The 15886-nt window shown below is 53.6% G+C and overlaps 5 protein-coding genes across 5 annotated transcripts; 3 read left to right on the forward strand and 2 right to left on the reverse strand.

Moving 5' to 3' along the window:
* Nucleotides 1-1851: 1851 nt before the first annotated feature.
* Nucleotides 1852-4055, forward strand: CGGC5_v012062 (uncharacterized protein; the record flags this gene model as incomplete). The annotated part of the gene is made up of 5 exons (XM_066152637.1): nucleotides 1852-2808; nucleotides 2881-3253; nucleotides 3307-3522; nucleotides 3594-3710; nucleotides 3763-4055. 5 exons carry the CDS (start codon nucleotides 1852-1854, stop codon nucleotides 4053-4055), a joined length of 1956 nt encoding a protein of 651 aa, XP_066007867.1.
* Nucleotides 4056-4929: 874 nt separating this feature from the next.
* On the reverse strand, nucleotides 4930-6286 carry acpA (Acetate permease A; the record flags this gene model as incomplete). Its single annotated transcript, XM_032030874.1, has 4 exons — nucleotides 4930-5020; nucleotides 5184-5588; nucleotides 5886-6097; nucleotides 6179-6286. The coding sequence occupies 4 exons, from the start codon at nucleotides 6284-6286 to the stop codon at nucleotides 4930-4932; spliced, it is 816 nt and encodes a 271-aa protein (XP_031889887.1).
* A 5784-nt stretch (nucleotides 6287-12070) lies between these two features.
* On the forward strand, nucleotides 12071-12904 carry CGGC5_v012064 (uncharacterized protein; the record flags this gene model as incomplete). Its single annotated transcript, XM_066152638.1, has 5 exons — nucleotides 12126-12218; nucleotides 12290-12376; nucleotides 12423-12432; nucleotides 12547-12793; nucleotides 12892-12904. The coding sequence occupies 5 exons, from the start codon at nucleotides 12126-12128 to the stop codon at nucleotides 12902-12904; spliced, it is 450 nt and encodes a 149-aa protein (XP_066007868.1).
* A 183-nt stretch (nucleotides 12905-13087) lies between these two features.
* CGGC5_v012065 (uncharacterized protein) lies at nucleotides 13088-13558 on the reverse strand (the record flags this gene model as incomplete). The annotated part of the gene is made up of 3 exons (XM_066152639.1): nucleotides 13088-13235; nucleotides 13288-13503; nucleotides 13551-13558. 3 exons carry the CDS (start codon nucleotides 13556-13558, stop codon nucleotides 13088-13090), a joined length of 372 nt encoding a protein of 123 aa, XP_066008012.1.
* Nucleotides 13559-14240: 682 nt separating this feature from the next.
* FRD1 (Fumarate reductase 1) lies at nucleotides 14241-15860 on the forward strand (the record flags this gene model as incomplete). The annotated part of the gene is made up of 4 exons (XM_032030876.2): nucleotides 14241-14972; nucleotides 15024-15589; nucleotides 15700-15785; nucleotides 15844-15860. The coding sequence occupies 4 exons, from the start codon at nucleotides 14241-14243 to the stop codon at nucleotides 15858-15860; spliced, it is 1401 nt and encodes a 466-aa protein (XP_031889889.2).
* Between the last annotated feature and the right edge of the window lie 26 nt (nucleotides 15861-15886).

The following is a 15886-nucleotide window of genomic DNA, read 5'->3' on the forward strand; positions in this document are numbered from 1 at the left end:
ACTCGGGAACTAATAGCTCCTAAATTGGTGGCGAAACCTTTCCCCAAAAGAGGAGAGGCCAGAGACAACGGAGTCACTATGACAACGAAGTCGATCACATTTCGTAGGTCTTTGACGAGATGCTTGTTCTTCATGTCGATATTGACTCGAATACTCGTATTTGAGACTGCTTCAATCCCAGATGCAGTCTCGGAGAGCGGCTCAATGGTTGTCTTCTGGCCACTCTGCATTGTCGACGGAAGCTGAGAAGGCGGGGGAAGTGTCTGCATCAGCTCGAAGCCAACTTCTAACGAGGTCAAAGCCCAGTAAATACCAATACGATCTGTTGAGCCGCTGACACTGGCCCATCTGTCCTGAAAGGTTTGTGTGTGTGTTCCCCAGGTTCCTGCCTCGTACACCAAGGCACAGAGATCTAGACTATTCTTGTCCTCGTATAGTGGTCTTTCAGCCCCTAGATTTCGCAATACATGCTCAATACATTCTAGCAGCCAAGTAGATACTGCAGTGTACTCCTTACAAAAGTGGGCAACAATCGGCTGAGCAGGCCAGGAGCGCTCAACGGGAACGGAATCGTAATCGGAATCACGGTAGCCATGATAGGAATCGTAGTAGCCATGATCGTAATTGCGGTATCCATGACGGGATTTCGGAGTTCGAGATCGGAGGTCCCCGATTGCCTCCATAGATTTAGAAATGGCCAGGGGAAGTTGCGTAGCTAAGACTTTGATCTTTGTGGAAATCTTAGTCAAACATGCAAGAACAACCATTTTCCAATAGGGGCTTTCACTGCTTTTCCAGGCAATATGAGCCAAAATAGACGTGACCTTATCCACGATGTAGCAGTATTGGTCCCTTTCGAAGACATTCAACTGATTTCCGGCCAGCCTCTCCGCAAACTCTTCGTCTGTTTGAGGCCGATTGGCTTTCTCATGCCATTGGGATCTTGATCTGCTGTGCAAGGGTATATCAGGGATATCCCCTTTTATTTGTTGAAAGTTCCAGAACATGTTTGGGGCCGCGGTCTGGGGTTGGGGACGGATAGCCATGATCTCTCAGGACAGCTTCGTCCTCGTAGCTAAACAACCACAAGCTGTAGAGAATCTTATCCGCCACTCTGCCCAATTGTGCAAAGTTTTCGTCGCTTGTGTGCCAGGATCTCAAACCGTTATCCCGTTCTATGTTCGGCTGCAGATGAGTGATATCTGATGTCTCGGCGGCGCGTGTGAGTCGTTTGATTTCGAATTCCCAGAGCTCCTCATGCTGCGTCTCATTCACACCATACTTGATTCGGCCAAAAGGTGGTACGCCTTCATCAGTACTAGGGCCATCTTCAAGTACGACGGAGGACCCTCCCATACTCCTAGGCGCAAGAGGCTTGCCTAAGCAGTATCGCTTGATTCGTTCAGAACTAGCTTCACCCACATAATTCAAAGATTCTCCCTGTGTAGTGACGTTGGACATTGTCGACATGGGTTCTGGTAAGGCGTAGCAAAGTACTTCGTTCGAATATGGGTGGTGCAGGTAAATCTGGAGAATTTCTTTTTTTGCTAGTGACTCTCAAGAAATATGCCAACACTTCACCTCTATTTACGGATGTAAATGATGTTGTGCCTTGATACACCTGGTCATGTTTACCCCTCCTCGCATCAAAAATGGCTCAAATGCATTGCTGCCCAAAGGCTTGGACCAATCGCAGGCACCAGCCTTTTTGCAGCCAACTTGTGGGGCATGTCAGCACGATATCCCCTTGGTTTTCTCAGGCTTTCGAGGTGGTATTCTATGGAGCTACATGATACTGGGGATATTGCTCGCTTTCTACCACTACCTACGCAACAAAATAAACAATGGGCGATGGCTTCCAAACAGCTTTATGAGGGATTCTATGCCCTATTAGAGCCTCCCAAGAACGACATCCCTGCTAATCGTGACACAGATGTTCTCCCGCATGAACAAGAGATCTCTCCACCACAGGAGGAGGAGGATACAGAAGAAGATCTAAAGATCAACAAGCCGCAACAGCCCGAACGGAGACCACGCGAAGTTCTCGATGAGCTATTCACCGAATTCAATATCAACTTAACGCTTGTGGATCATGGGAAGGGTGCCAAGGAGGTCCCTGGATTGAATCAAAGAATCGCTACCCTTTTAGTACGATCCAAATTGGAAGAGATGATCCGAAGCGATGAAATCCCCGACATCACCAAATCTTACCTTGAAAGGGAACTTTCTGGGAGCATGGATTGCCCGGCGATTGCCGACACCAGGGTGTCTCGTGCGGAGGCTATAGCCGCTCAAGAAGAGCTACTTGATGGTGGCGTTGGGTTTGCAGACCTTCCAAAGATATTCCTGCCAGGGGACATCGTTTACACAGCCGATACAACCCCTATTAAGGATACGCTGTATGAGCAATGCTGGATGGTGGCCAAATGTGAGCTGGTCACCGAACACCAACGGCGCGGACTTCTCGTCAATGGCGTTAAATGGTGTGTCGATGTGACAAGCGACAATGGTTGGTATCTGGCATCTTGTGAAGTCTTGATTTATGCATACGACGGCATAAGGGTCATCTCTCTGGACACCATGGGAGTTGTTCCTTTAGGAAGTCTACCCACCGAGGAACAAATGGCCGTGTCCGATAGGATGATCGCACGGGGGAGACAGTATCTTGAGATGTCCCAAGTTGAAGTTCGTTATTGGCAATATCATGGTCCAGCCTCCTGTACACCGCACCATTCCGCTTCGCATGTGGAGAACAGCGAGATGTTGCTGTTCAGAAAGCTGAGCCATTGGATGTGGTGGAATGATGTCGTAAGTTCTACGCTTCTTGTAACCGACGACCAAGCTAGTGTTTTACTGATATTGGCCACTCCGTCGATACAGATTTGTGAAAGAGTTGTCCTGGATAACCTCGTGTTGGAATCCCCAATTCAAACATTATCTTCGTCGTTGCAGCGACTTGGACCTGTCGATAAGTCAAACATCAATCATGATAAGATGTTCATGATCTGCTCAGGGTCAATATTTGTTAGGACGTTGCCTGACTTCGCATGGGCATCGATATTCATTGATCATCTGAGGCCAGTTAAGTGGGAAGAATGCGAACTCACCCAGGATGGTTTGAGTGCGGCAGCTAGCCTTTCCCTGCTCCCATCTTGCCGGGGCGACGTGCAACCGTCACAATCTTTTTTCCGATCAAATGGACAAATTGTCATTCTGCGGACCAGAATGTATTTCATCTCGCCCGTCGTCGCAGGTACGTCTTTCAGTATAGAAGGCCTGTGCTTGAGAACCGCGAATTTAATATAGTCAAATATTACACAGGAGTGGCTGAGAATGCAAGGCGGCCACTGGTTTGGCTTGATCTGTTGGACGTGATACATCACCAAGAAGATTATATACAACAACTGCAGAAGATTTTCGAAGACGTACAAAAGATTGAAGCGTATCTGTATCTTGTCAATTTCGCGCCATTGGTGGCAAAACGGTCTTATGAAGATCGAAGGGGTTGTGTCGAAATTCGCAGTATGCTTCCCTACCTTCTAACGCCCAGTTTGAGAGGTTTACTAATTAAAGTTTAATTTTCCATGACAAAGGATTCCTCGATCTATTGCGGTCCTATCATGGCGTTGTCTTTATTTGTCTCTCAAGGCATGACGAGACGGATCCTGTTCTCGATACGATGGGCCCTGTTGAGCTCAAGCTTCACGATTGTAACACAGCCAATCCAAAACCGCGTCACATGTGTCACTTTGACACAGAAAGGCCAAGTTGGAAGGTTGCTATGCATGAAGGTAGTGGAAACCGAAAGCATGACCACGAGGACTACGAGCGGGAACGCATTGTTCGGATCCGCCCTCGCTCCCGAGACAGTCTGGAACGCATCGTTCGGAGCCGTCCTCGTCCCCGAGATAGTCTTTGACGTCGTAGGAGGTATCTGGAAATGTAGCATCATTGTTCTTCACTCCACGCGTATCAACCGAATCTCGAAGGGAAAAGCATGGAGTATTGAACGCATACCAAGCAAATTACAGAAACGAATTCCCTATGTGAACTAAAAGACTCGCCGGGTTGACATGAAATTGGGCGTTGGTGCTATCATCACCACCACCACCACCAAACTTCCCCTCACAACCCTCCTCTCCGCACCCCAAAAAAATGACCTACGCCAAGGCCCCAAAACGCCCCCAACCCTCCCTCCGCCGAGAGAAAACAAGCCAGCAGCGCGCATCTCCCGTAATTGCGTCAAAAAAGGATAAATTCAAAGAGAGAAGACAGCCGCTTCGTGAGCTAGCCAGGCCTTGAGTGCCATTTCCAAGGCCGGATGCTCGCCAACTGCCGCATTGGCTGACGACGATTCCTCAACGTCACTTCACGACCATTAAGTATTGTGCGCGGCGACTGAGCCTTTCGCAAAGGTGGCAGTCGCGTCAGCGGACGACAGGTCGCTCGTGCATCGCGTCAAGAGAGCAAGGACATGGGATCGATGGCGAAGAATGACAGTAAGGCAATAGATAGAGTAAGGTTTATAAATAAATTATCGCATTCATTAAATAAAGGGGCTCTCGCAGGACAAGCTTTTCTCAAGCTCATATCCCTTTTGCCAAAGCACATTTTTCCCGATAGCTCAAATGAGAAACAAGTCCTGGGAAATATGTTCAACACGCCCCCGGGCGGAGCCACGGCAACCCTGCCGGCGAAAGCATTTTCGCCGTTCGGTGTTCCCTGTCCCGAGGGAGCGACAGGCACCCTGTGTCCCCGGGGGTAGTGGTGGGCGGGTATCCTTTTTCTGCTTCAATCCGCTGCAAAAAATAAATCCACATCTTCCATCTCGACGCCGGATGCATCTCAGCACAAAGTCGTCGCCGCAACGTCGCGCATAAAACGTAGAATACACATCACAAAAACATTCTTCGTGGGCCTCGTCACCGTTTAGGCGGACGAGCGGCTCTTGGCCTTGCGGATCTCGCGGCCCTTGTCGGACCACGGGAGGTGGAAGACGGGAACCTGGAAGAAGGAGTTGCTGCAAACAAAAGAATGATTAGCAAATGGAATCCACATGGCGCGCCTCAATGACATCGCGTTGACGGTTCGCGGGAGGGGCAGCGACCGTCCCGGCTTTAGTCTGGGTCTAAGACTAAACCCCCGCGAGCGCCCGGCCAGAAGGAAGAAGGAAAAGAGCTCACCTGTCATCTTGGATACCAGCCAGTGCGCAATACCATGCCAGGAATGCTGCTAGCATTCCAAAGGTGCCACCGCAGATCTGGAGGTTGCGCGAGGCAGTCAAGGCGCCGTTGTTGGCGGCATAGTTCTCGCAGGCGAGGAAGAGGAAGGCGAGGTCGAGGGTGAAGAAGAGCAGGAAGAAGACGACGGTCGAGCGCAGGGTGCACAGCAAGAGCAGCGTCGTGAAGATGAACCAGCCCGTCAGGAAGAGGCCGACAGCAGAGTAGTGGTCAGAGTAGTTGGCGGCGTACGGGCCATCAGCTCCGATGATGTTCCAGTTGGGGGTGAGCAGGATGGCGTAGGAGATCCAGAAACCTCCGTACGAGGACAGAGCAGTAGCACCAAAGGTGTTACCAACGGCCATCTCCCTGTAATCCAATGGTCAGCATTGGCGCGTATGAAAAATGACAGCGAGTGCGGTTCGTATTGCGTTTCTTCTCCACAGACTCCCTGCCTGGTGCAGCCTCCGTCTTACCGACCTTCCACAGATGTGCCCAAGTCCAGATCCACTCCGGTGCGAAGGAGCGCGAGATGCTCCACATCATCACACCGGAGCTTCCGCTTGCGGGGGGTATCGTGGAGACGGATGAGATGAGATGTTGGGGAAATTTGGGGACCCCGGTAGGAGGAAAAAGAAAAGATGAACATGGAAAAACTGGACGTACCACATGCCGGCGAGGAGCTGGACGAGACCTCCGTATCCGAAGGCGAGGGGGACGGCGATGTTGGGCGCAGTGACGCCGCGAGCGTGGAGGTTGACGCAAGAAAGGACGAAGGTCGTCAGGGCGAAAGCAGAAAGACCCAGCGGCGCCGGGTTGGCGAACTTTCTGTGCTCGTAGGGCTTCCACAGTCCGGGCTGGAGAGAGCCACCGAATGCCTGCGCATCTCCTTCAGTCATGTTCCGGTAGTCGGCAACGCGGGTAAAGGGCCCGGCGTTTCGTTGAGTGTTGTGGCCTACTTGGGCACCATTGAGGCCGTTGTGATGATGGTCAGCACCAGATGTATGCACGTCCTTCTCCAGGTCCGTTGGAGGGACGGCATTGTGGTGAGTCTCGTGCGTGGCCATTGTGTGCTCTTCCGGGCGTATAAGACAAGAGGGAAGGATTAAACCAAGCGATAATAAACGAGCAAAGGGGTATCTTGCAGTAAGAGCAGTCAAACTCCACGGAAGAAGGCACACAGGTGATGGAGAAAGAGACTCCTTAGACTCTGGGGAAGGGGTGGGGAGAAGGGTTTAAGTAATGGGGAAAAGAGTTGGGAGAATAGCCAAAACGAGGAGAAATGGAGGTCGGGGTCGAGGGTCAGCGCAAAAGCGAGATAGCTGATGGGTCGGTAGCGTCGCGAAGGTGTGAATGTCTGGGGTATGTACAGATACGTGGACCGTCCGACGCGGAGAACTGGAGCTGTTGGAGGCTTGAAGCCGGGGATGAGGAGGTCGAAGTCGCGGTCGAGGTCGCGGAGGGAGGAGGCGTGCGTCTGCGTATGCAGGATGAAGAGGGAGTGGGTCGAGTAAAGGTGTTGGAGGTTGTGATGCAGACTAAGGCGAGCCGTCTGGTCAAGGGCCGATCTTTAAAGCCCAGAGACGGCCGAACCGGGGGTCGAATTGGGAATGGGTTAAACGGAGGCTCCGTTTAAGATTCATTATTTTGGGTGCAATGTCGGGTGGTGGTGGTGAATTGGATGGGTGCATGGTGGAGTGACCACAGACTCCTCGTCGGAGACCGCCTTGGCCCTGGTCTAGGAAGCCCATTGTAAATGACATCGAAAAGCCCGCAGTGGTGCGAAGTGGGATCCGGTTTCCTCCCTGTCTTTTGCCTCTGTCTTCCTCCGCCGCCTCCTCATCCCATTGATTACAGTGCTGTTCGTCAGAGCATGGGATGAAGGTAAGCAAAGCAGGTACACTATTGAAAACGTGAGCCAACCAGATATCTCCCGTCTTTCAGACGAAACGGAGGCCAAACTACCGAGAGGGTAGTGATGTGCAGCCTCTGTGAGGAGAAAAGAGGCTCCCATCCCATTAGCCATTTCGGCATGTACTTTTCGCAGCATCCTAGCCCCAAATGCTTGTAGTGAGGGGCCGACCCATGCTGGGTGAGCTGGACCTCGTTTGGTTCAATCTGTTGAAGACTTGGACCGAGACCCATTGTCGGCATCCGAGACAAAAACACCAAGCAATTGTCGTCCTCGTGGCGGCAGCTTCGGGCAACCAACAGCGCGAATTCCAGCGGCCTGGACGAAGGGCTCTCCAAAAGCTGGAGGACGGGAAGCCAGCCAAGAGAAACACAGCCTCGGGTCATTGGGGAAAATCAGTCCACGAGCTGATGTCATTCCCACCTTTTCCGTCCACAGCAGACTTCTCCAATTTTCGCTCAGGCGTCGCTCCTCGTTCGCCGCCTGCAACTAGCACATATCGGGGTGGTCGATGCAAATCGTTATTGAATATCCGCTATCGCCGAGTGCATGTAGATGTTGACGGTCTTCAGTGAGGACCGCAGAGTATCGCGAGTGGAGCTTAATTGCTGCTTGCTGTACCACATAATCCCAAGTGAGCGAGCGCGATGAAGTGTGCCTCCTCCACGTCAAGCCTTCCTCACCCACAGGCGCATGTTCTGGGCATTTTACCCGTGGAAGATTGCAATGCGTGACGGGGCAAATATCTTTTTGAGCCCCAAGCTCAGGGCCCCCAAGATGAGGGAGGGGGTGTTGATAGCAGATTGCTGCGCGACCGGATGAGTGGGTGGATGCTGAGCAATGCTACCACAGCGGAATTGAGTCGATGCTGTCTGTGCCGCCAAGATGCTTTCAGTAAGGTGCCTTTTCCTCCTTTGACGCCTGGTCTCCCTCAATTCCGTTCCAAATCGTCCCTCTTTCACACTCGTGCTCCTCATTGGACCCTGGATGGTAGTCGAGGTCGCATTCGATCCTGGGATTGATATTACTGTGTGTCACGGAAATATTCTTGCTGTCGAGTTCAAACGAGGCAAGGTACCTATCTCGACGGCGGTGCGCAAAACGGACAGGCCAGCTGTGGCCACGGCTCTTCCCCGTCTTGGCTGTGGTTCAGGGTCGGTCGCCTTTAGTCGGTAGTCGGCTTCTGACGACGGAATAAACTTGTAAACCTCTTTTGAAGCACCGTTTTGGAGGCATTGTAGAAAGATGAAGCGTTGAACTGAAGAGTTGTCCTGTTATGGTTGGCCCGCAATCGGTTTACATGCAGAGGCTCCTACTCCACATGAGTATATACGGTGGGAACGCATCACCACTCTCTCGATCCCGCATTACATCCCACGTTTCAACGTTTCCAGCCCGCTGGAAGAGATCCGCCGGCTAGCCTGGGGTAGGTGTTGTCACGATACATCTGTCATCTGGTCATGCTGGCGGTAGCTGTTCGAAAGTCGGCTCGTGTCATTGCGCGGAAGCTGCGGGGAATCTGGGGTCGACTAGCATTATCCCAAACGCTCCGCGAGGCCAAGAACGTATGTTGTTTCGTCTCATTGGAAGGTGAATTCCATGTCGTTACGCGTGCTCCAATTCCATCCATGAGGTCAGCTACTGTCAGTTGGGGCGAATGCCAGCCTTTCGATATTGTTCAAGAACTCGTCTCAAAGGCTTCCATCTATCCCATGTTTCCTCACACCCCGTAGAATTGACGCCATCGCTGAAAGGCCAAGGGCCACCAAAGCGTCATGATGACACTGCCAACCAAGCGTGACCGTGAAGATCAAGCCCGATATCGACCTCTTCAAAAGGAGCGAACCAAACACCACATGGCGGTCGAGTGCGGGGAAAGCTTCAGTGGCTGCAACACGCCTGGCTGCCGCGATCTATGCAAGTAACGGGGCAGCCGTCGCTGTCCGGCTTGTGGTCCGATGATGGCGCCAGGCCGGACGAACTTCAGAATGAGCTCCCAGCTCGCTCTAGAACCTGGCTTGGGGTGTTCCATGTCATGGATATCTAGCGCTGCGTGTGGGCTTGTCTGCCTTTCCCCGGATCTCGTGGTCACGGTCAAGTTTATTTCCCCAGACTGCACCAGCGTCACGGTGTTGGAAAGCCGGCGACGACGTAGCCTGTCTCCACGCTGGAGTCTCCGTTCCCTTTGGTCCGTAGCGTATCAGTTCCTGCCTGGCCGATGCCGCCATTGTTCATCATTTACGTTGGTGATCACTGATCAATGGCTGCTGAGCTCACAGCTAGCTCCGGCCCACCAGACCTCAACAGCCACCTGAAAGTCAGCGGGCCAATTCTGCGATGAAAACTGCGCAGCAGAGGGTTCTGGCGCGACTTCACTGCCTAGAATCGATGCCAGCTTTGCGATTGCTTCAAATCAGGCCGCTGCCTCGGTTTTCTGGGAGTCTCCTGTTCGGACGAACGCCGCGCCAGGTTGATTGTATCACGCACCGCCGAGGTGAGATGCTGTTCCAGTTCGGGAGCGCTGACATCACGCCAGACCGCCCATCACTGCCCCTTTTCGCCGACACCGTGGGATGATCGGCCCACTGAGCGACATCACAGGTGGCCGCTCTGAACATCAGCGAATTATTGTTGCCGGCGCTACGACCGGCTGGCAAATCTGTCGGACTGGCTATTTGATCTTGGGCTGCCGGGCAATTGTCGCTAGTGACTTTAGCAAGAGACGGGCTGCACGTCTTAGCAGATGCCTTACTGAGTGACGGCGGAAAGGAAGGCGGCAAGATCGCTAGCCAGCGCGAGCGAACTGGACTGAACCCGTGTCTCAATTCCAAATGGCAGACAGATTGAGTTGGTAATGACAGCGGGGCAGGCCAGCATGATGCGTATGTAACTAAACGCTGAACATCACTTCGACCAACCATGTTCTGAAAGAGGAGCGTTTTGAATGATTGCCCGCCTTTGACCACCACATGTCTCGACCCCGTGTCGCCATCGTTGGACAGACGGCGGTTTGAACTTGGTCGATGGGAGAAATCCGTGCCCTTCCTTCTTTGTCCGGCTCTTCATTAATCGTCGAGCCGAACAAGCCGTGGTGACACGGGTTTTGACGGATAGATCATCGATGCCTAGTCCCTTGGCCCGCGATGCCAATGATTGAGGCTCGAGCGAAAGCCGAAGTCTCCAGAGAGAAAACGGCGCAGGTCAGCAGTCCGAGATGCCAAGGGCCTACCGTGGCCGCTCATTCACCCCCCCCCCCCCCCCTCCCGATCAGCCAAGGCCGCAATCGCAACGGACAAACCCTGAACTGGCCAGCAAAATTCCGCGAAAGTCCCCTGAAAGCACACACTTTGGCGTCGTATTGCCAAGGGCTACAGGGCTCGGGACACGTTGTGCAGCGGGTCGCCCATTGCAGCCGCCCGTTTTGTGGCGTGTTAGGGCGGCACCGCTGGCTGCAGGGCCCTGCACGACACCATTGAGAGGGAAGCCAAGCAACCAAGCAGCTTCCATTTCTCCGAACAGCCTCCCTCTTGGGTAAGAATCGTTCCACTTGAGCATATATCGTTGAGGGCGAATGCTCAACCTTTTGTTGCTGTTGAGGAGCCATTGCTGGCGTCGTTCCGGGCAGGGCTCCTTTTCTGCGACAAACTGAAGGTTACCGAGGCGGATGAACTCGTTGTTAGGGGACCATTAAGGCTCGATGCCATTGCCGTCTGATAATAGGACGAGAGCTTGTGAGACGCGATGCGCAGCCGTCGCCCGATTGTCTACTTGCTCCGGGATGCCTTGTCCGGGCATACGGTCCGTTTTCTGACCCCCTACCACTTCATATCTGCCCAGTGAGCAGACGACTTCTGGAATCCTGGACTCTTTTCCAGCAGGCGTATTTATCCGTTGCTGGCTGCAGGTCTAGGGGCGGGAGTCGATGCCAAGAAGGGAGGCGCAAACGATCACCACCGGATAACTCGGCATCAGCCAGAGTTTGAACTATCCATGGGCGTCCTGCAGGCTGGCGGCGTTGCGACAGCACATGGTGGTTTGTAGACGGTTTGTATGGCAAAGTTTGGTTCCCTAGGGTGAGCTTGCAATGTTTCGTAGCGCTGATGCGCCCCTCACGGCTGGCCTGCTGACAGCCAATTTGCCAGTGTTATTTCCATTTGAATCCGACGCACGCGCTGTGAACCAGGCCTGGGCTGCCTGTCGTACAGGGCCTATGGCCTCTGCGACAGGAAATGAAGATCGCCTGCTATGCCGCTGTAAGAACTTTTGGATTCTCGGTGTGCTTCATTTTAGTTGCATCTCTTGAACCCTTGAGCTGTACGGTTTCTGCTGGGCCATCTGTATAAGTTTTCAAATCCTTCCACAATGTCCAATGGGAGTGCAGGTATGCAGGCCTTGAGTGAGCGAGACTATTAGTTGCGTGGTTGCCTCGCCAGCTATTCTCCCGAATTGGACCTGCTCCCAATATTGGCCATTTGACTCCGAATCGTGTTCCTTCCGGACGAACCGAAGAGGACGGGCTGTTCCAGATGCAAGAACCCCAAAAGAGTATATTCGCCCGTCGCGGAATCAAAAATCTTTTGCTCGCGATCGTATAATGTTTTTCGTGAGCATCAAACGAGAGAACGAAATGCGTGACGGGGCCAAAAAAGCCGTGCGTCAAGGACAGGATTCGAACCTGCGCGACCGAAGCCACTGCCTAAGCTGATATCAGAAGAACCGATAGCAGGGCAGCCCATTAACCACTCTGGCACCTTGACCGATGATGTGTGCCGCAAATTCCCGTCAGTCATTACAAGTACCGCGCCGTATCCTTCCAGGTGCACAAACTTCGTAAGACCACCTTTGCCCTTTTTCGCGATCCCGTATTCAACTCGCCTGACTTGGAGTCTCGGATTCAAACCGGTCACACATTCTGTGCTGTAGCGCCTACCAAGACGTGATGCCGGAACAGAAGGTTGGAGCGGCCAAGTGCTATGGGGGAAGCAACATCGCCTATGTCCGAAGGAATTGGTCGCCCTGTCAAAGACGTGGCGTCGATAAGGTGTTCTGGAAGGATTCAGCCCCTTTGTTCGGCAACAGTGGCGTATGTATGTTTTCACGACAATCTTCATCTTGATCCTTCATAGCAGAGATGCGGATTTGACGCGTTGGCCCAAAGGCGATACTTGAGACCATCATGCCTTCTAGACGAGGGCACTCCAACTCCCACCATGGCTGCACCCAGTGCAAGACGGGGAGAGTAAAGGTAATTGTCCCGAAGATTTGATTGGGCATAGCTGACGGGCCTGTAGTGTGACGAAGGTCAGCCATGTTGTGGGCGTTGCCGCAAGAAAGGTCGGACATGCACGTACCGCCATTTGCTCGCCCCGTGTGATGCATTTGAGCGGCGACCAGCCGGCGATGCACGTCTCATAGTCCGAGCCGGGAGCTTGTCGTCGGCCGAGGGAGAGCGGCAGGACACCTCCAAGACCGAAATTGGCGGCATCCACCGGTCGCTTCCGAGGTTCGGGGCCACGGGGTTACCCAGCTCAGATCTGACCGAGCAGCTATTACTCCACCACTACTTTGGCCATCTGGCGTTCTTGTCGTTTGGCTCGGTCGACAAGTGGGACATCGTGCCAGCATTTCGCCAAGCTGTGACCCGACACGTATTGACCGAGGCGTACGTTAATCAGGTTGTCTTAGCCTTCGCGGCGACCCATCTCGCATCCGTCTACTCCGTGGCGTTCGGAAATGGCTCGGCTCCGCACGTTTTGACAGCATTGAAGTATAAGGCCTCGACCCTGGAGCTCTTCCGGCCTGCACTTTCTTCGTCCCTGACGCCCTCGAGCTGCGAGTCCGGAATGGCGGCCGCAGGTCTGCTGGTGGCTTGCGAGTTTGCACTGCCGGTGATGGACACCGGCGTCCTCGGTGTGGAGGATCAAGTTGAAGCGCTGTCGAGGATCGCCAATCTCTTTCAGGGGGTGGTTGCTCTCTTTCGAATGGGATGCAGGGGCCTTCGCGTCGGAGAAGGCAGCCCAGCGCTGCAAATTCGGAAGACGGTATTCACGTCCCTCACCAACGAGCTACCGTGGTTCGACGCAGAGCAATCGGTCGAAAATGTCCTACTGGTTGTCCGCAGTCTGGATCATGCCGAGGTCATAAGGCGCGACATACTGTTGCAGGCCGGGGAGAAGTTGCAGGTCGCATTTCGAAGGGTAGCTGCTGCGCGAGGGTCGTACAATGTCGCGTGTATGTGGCTTGGCATGGTACCATCCACGTATATCGAGCTTGTGACAGCGAAAGACCCTCTGGCTTTGGTGTTGATGGCTCATTGGGCTGTCTGCTTGAAAGGCATCGATATAGAGCGTGCTTGGTGGCTTCGAGGTTGGCCTGAGATGATCATTAGTACAGTCGCAAGCAGCATCGGGGAAGCCTACCATAGCATGCTGGTATGGCCTCTGCAAGAGATTGAGAAGAATGAGGCACCTTGGAGACCTTGCCACGATGATGGGGCGGTGAAAGAGGACCTCGTAGATGTCGAGATGGAGGAATGGAGTCGCAGGTTGTGATGGTTGACGGTTGACGATTGATGGTGTGGATGTAACCGGAGAAGATTGACGTTGAATTTGCGTAGTTTTGTTTCTCAAGAAGGAATGACTGTATTGCCACCTTCCATTCGGCGAGGCAAGAGCTCCCTGGGGGCGTTCCTTCCGTCAAATAATTTCGGGTGTTCACCGACACTCACCCGCACTGACCGAGCCCTTAGGTCCAGCATTCCACTTCACCGAGCCCCACCTGGGAATGGAATCGTGCCACCTCGACACGTCTCCCGCTCCCATCGGCCCATCGTACGACTCCCAGAATCGCCTGACCAGCTCCCGAAATATCCACTGTACCCGGGAGTTCATGGCCATGACACCTCACTATATATCTCACGCCAAACACAGTCGCCATCTCTAACCTGACGCTCTCCAGCGGAAATGTTCATCCGACCCATCCGGCGCTTCGTCCTCACCCTCATCTTCGGCATCATCGCAGGCATACTGGGAATGACATACCACCGCCCACTAACAAACGCAATAAACACCTTTACGCATCAAACATCGCGCTTTTCATCCACATTCAGAATGGCATCCCACAAGCCCGTCATCGTCGTCGGATCCGGCCTAGCCGGTCTGTCTGCCGCCCACGAGGCTCTCAAGGCCGGCGCCTCCGTGCAGATGCTCGACCGCGCGCCCAAGCCAGGCGGCAACAGCATGAAAGCATCCTCCGGCATCAACGGTGCTGGGACGCGGTTCCAGAAGGCCCTTGGTTTGAGGAAGGATGACCTGTTCTATGACGACACGATCAAATCTGGCGGCGTGCGTTTCAAGGAGGCCAAAGGAGTCGTTGATCGGCCGAAGCTTGTTGATTTATTGACAAAGAGCTCCGGGGGGGCAGTGGATTGGCTTGTTGACGACATCGGTGTCGACTTGAGTGTCGTTGCACCTTTGGGAGGACACTCCATGGCAAGAACGCACCGCGGAGCGGGCAAGACCCCTCCTGGAGCGGCCATCGTGACGACTCTATTGAAGAAGCTTGGCGAGAACCCCGAGTTTCAACTCAAGAACTCTGCCGAGGTCACGTCACTAAAGGTCGTAGACGGAGTCGTCAAGGGCGTCCAGTATACCCAGGACGGAGAGCAACATGACCTCGAAGGAGCCGTCGTCTTCGCCGTCGGAGGTTTCGCGGGTGACGCAAACGGTCTCTTAGCTAAGTACCGTCCAGACCTTGCGGGTCTCCCATCAACAAACGAGGCCCGGCCTGCTTCGCACGGCATCCTCGAAGCCGTCGGCGCAGAGTTTGTCGACATGGATAGCGTATAAATACACCCCACTGGCTTCGTCGACCCCAAGGACCCAGAGGCGCAGTACAAGTTCCTCGCAGCCGAGGTCCTCCGCGGCGAAGGCGGCATCCTTCTCTCAGACAAGGGCGAGAGATTCGTCAACGAGATGGAGACGAGAGAGCATGTCAGCAAGGCCATCATGGCGGTGCCACCAAAGGAAAACAGCGAGACGAGGCAGTGGGACGTGACTCTGCTTATGGACCCTGGTGCGATTGAGGTAGCCGAGGGACATCTGGGCTTCTACCTCTGGAAGGGCTTGATGGAGAAGAAGAAGGTCAAGGATCTTAGCCCGGAAATTATCAAGGCTGTTGACGAGTACTCGGCCCTGGTAGCCTCCGGAACGGACACGGCGTTCGGCCGGCGGACGTTCGGTCGGTGGAGGCTGAAAGCCGGGGAGGGCAACCGCGAAAAGGAAGTTTGCGTCGGCCGGGTAACGCCGATTACCCACTTCACCATGGGCGGTGCTTCATTCAACATGAAGGCCCAGGTGCTGCGCGAGAACAACACTGCCATCGAAGGTCTTTGGGCAGCAGGTGAGATCACTGGTGGCATCCACGGCGACAACAGGCTTGGAGGATCATCACTGCTGGAGTGCGTGGTTTATGGAAGGATAGCAGGCCAACAGGCGGCCAATTCGGTATTGAGCTCGTGATTTAGGATACCTGTGTAGAAATCCATGTGTACATGCTTTTGATGACCAGAACGCGATCCTCCCATCTTAGCTCCTACGACGACATCATCGAGTTTCTAGGCAGACCTCATAGTTTCAGTGAGCTTATCTCTTATGGTATGTTCACACTCATCTGTACGTTTCTCAAACACATATTGAAATCTAATGTACATAGAAATAGTTGAAAAATAATCACAGGCCGGACCCTTCCCGAGACC

The sequence above is a fragment of the Colletotrichum fructicola genome (genome assembly GCF_000319635.2).
Source record: "Colletotrichum fructicola Nara gc5 chromosome Unknown KSG_Nara_v1_contig07, whole genome shotgun sequence".
Lineage (NCBI taxonomy): Eukaryota > Fungi > Ascomycota > Sordariomycetes > Glomerellales > Glomerellaceae > Colletotrichum > Colletotrichum fructicola.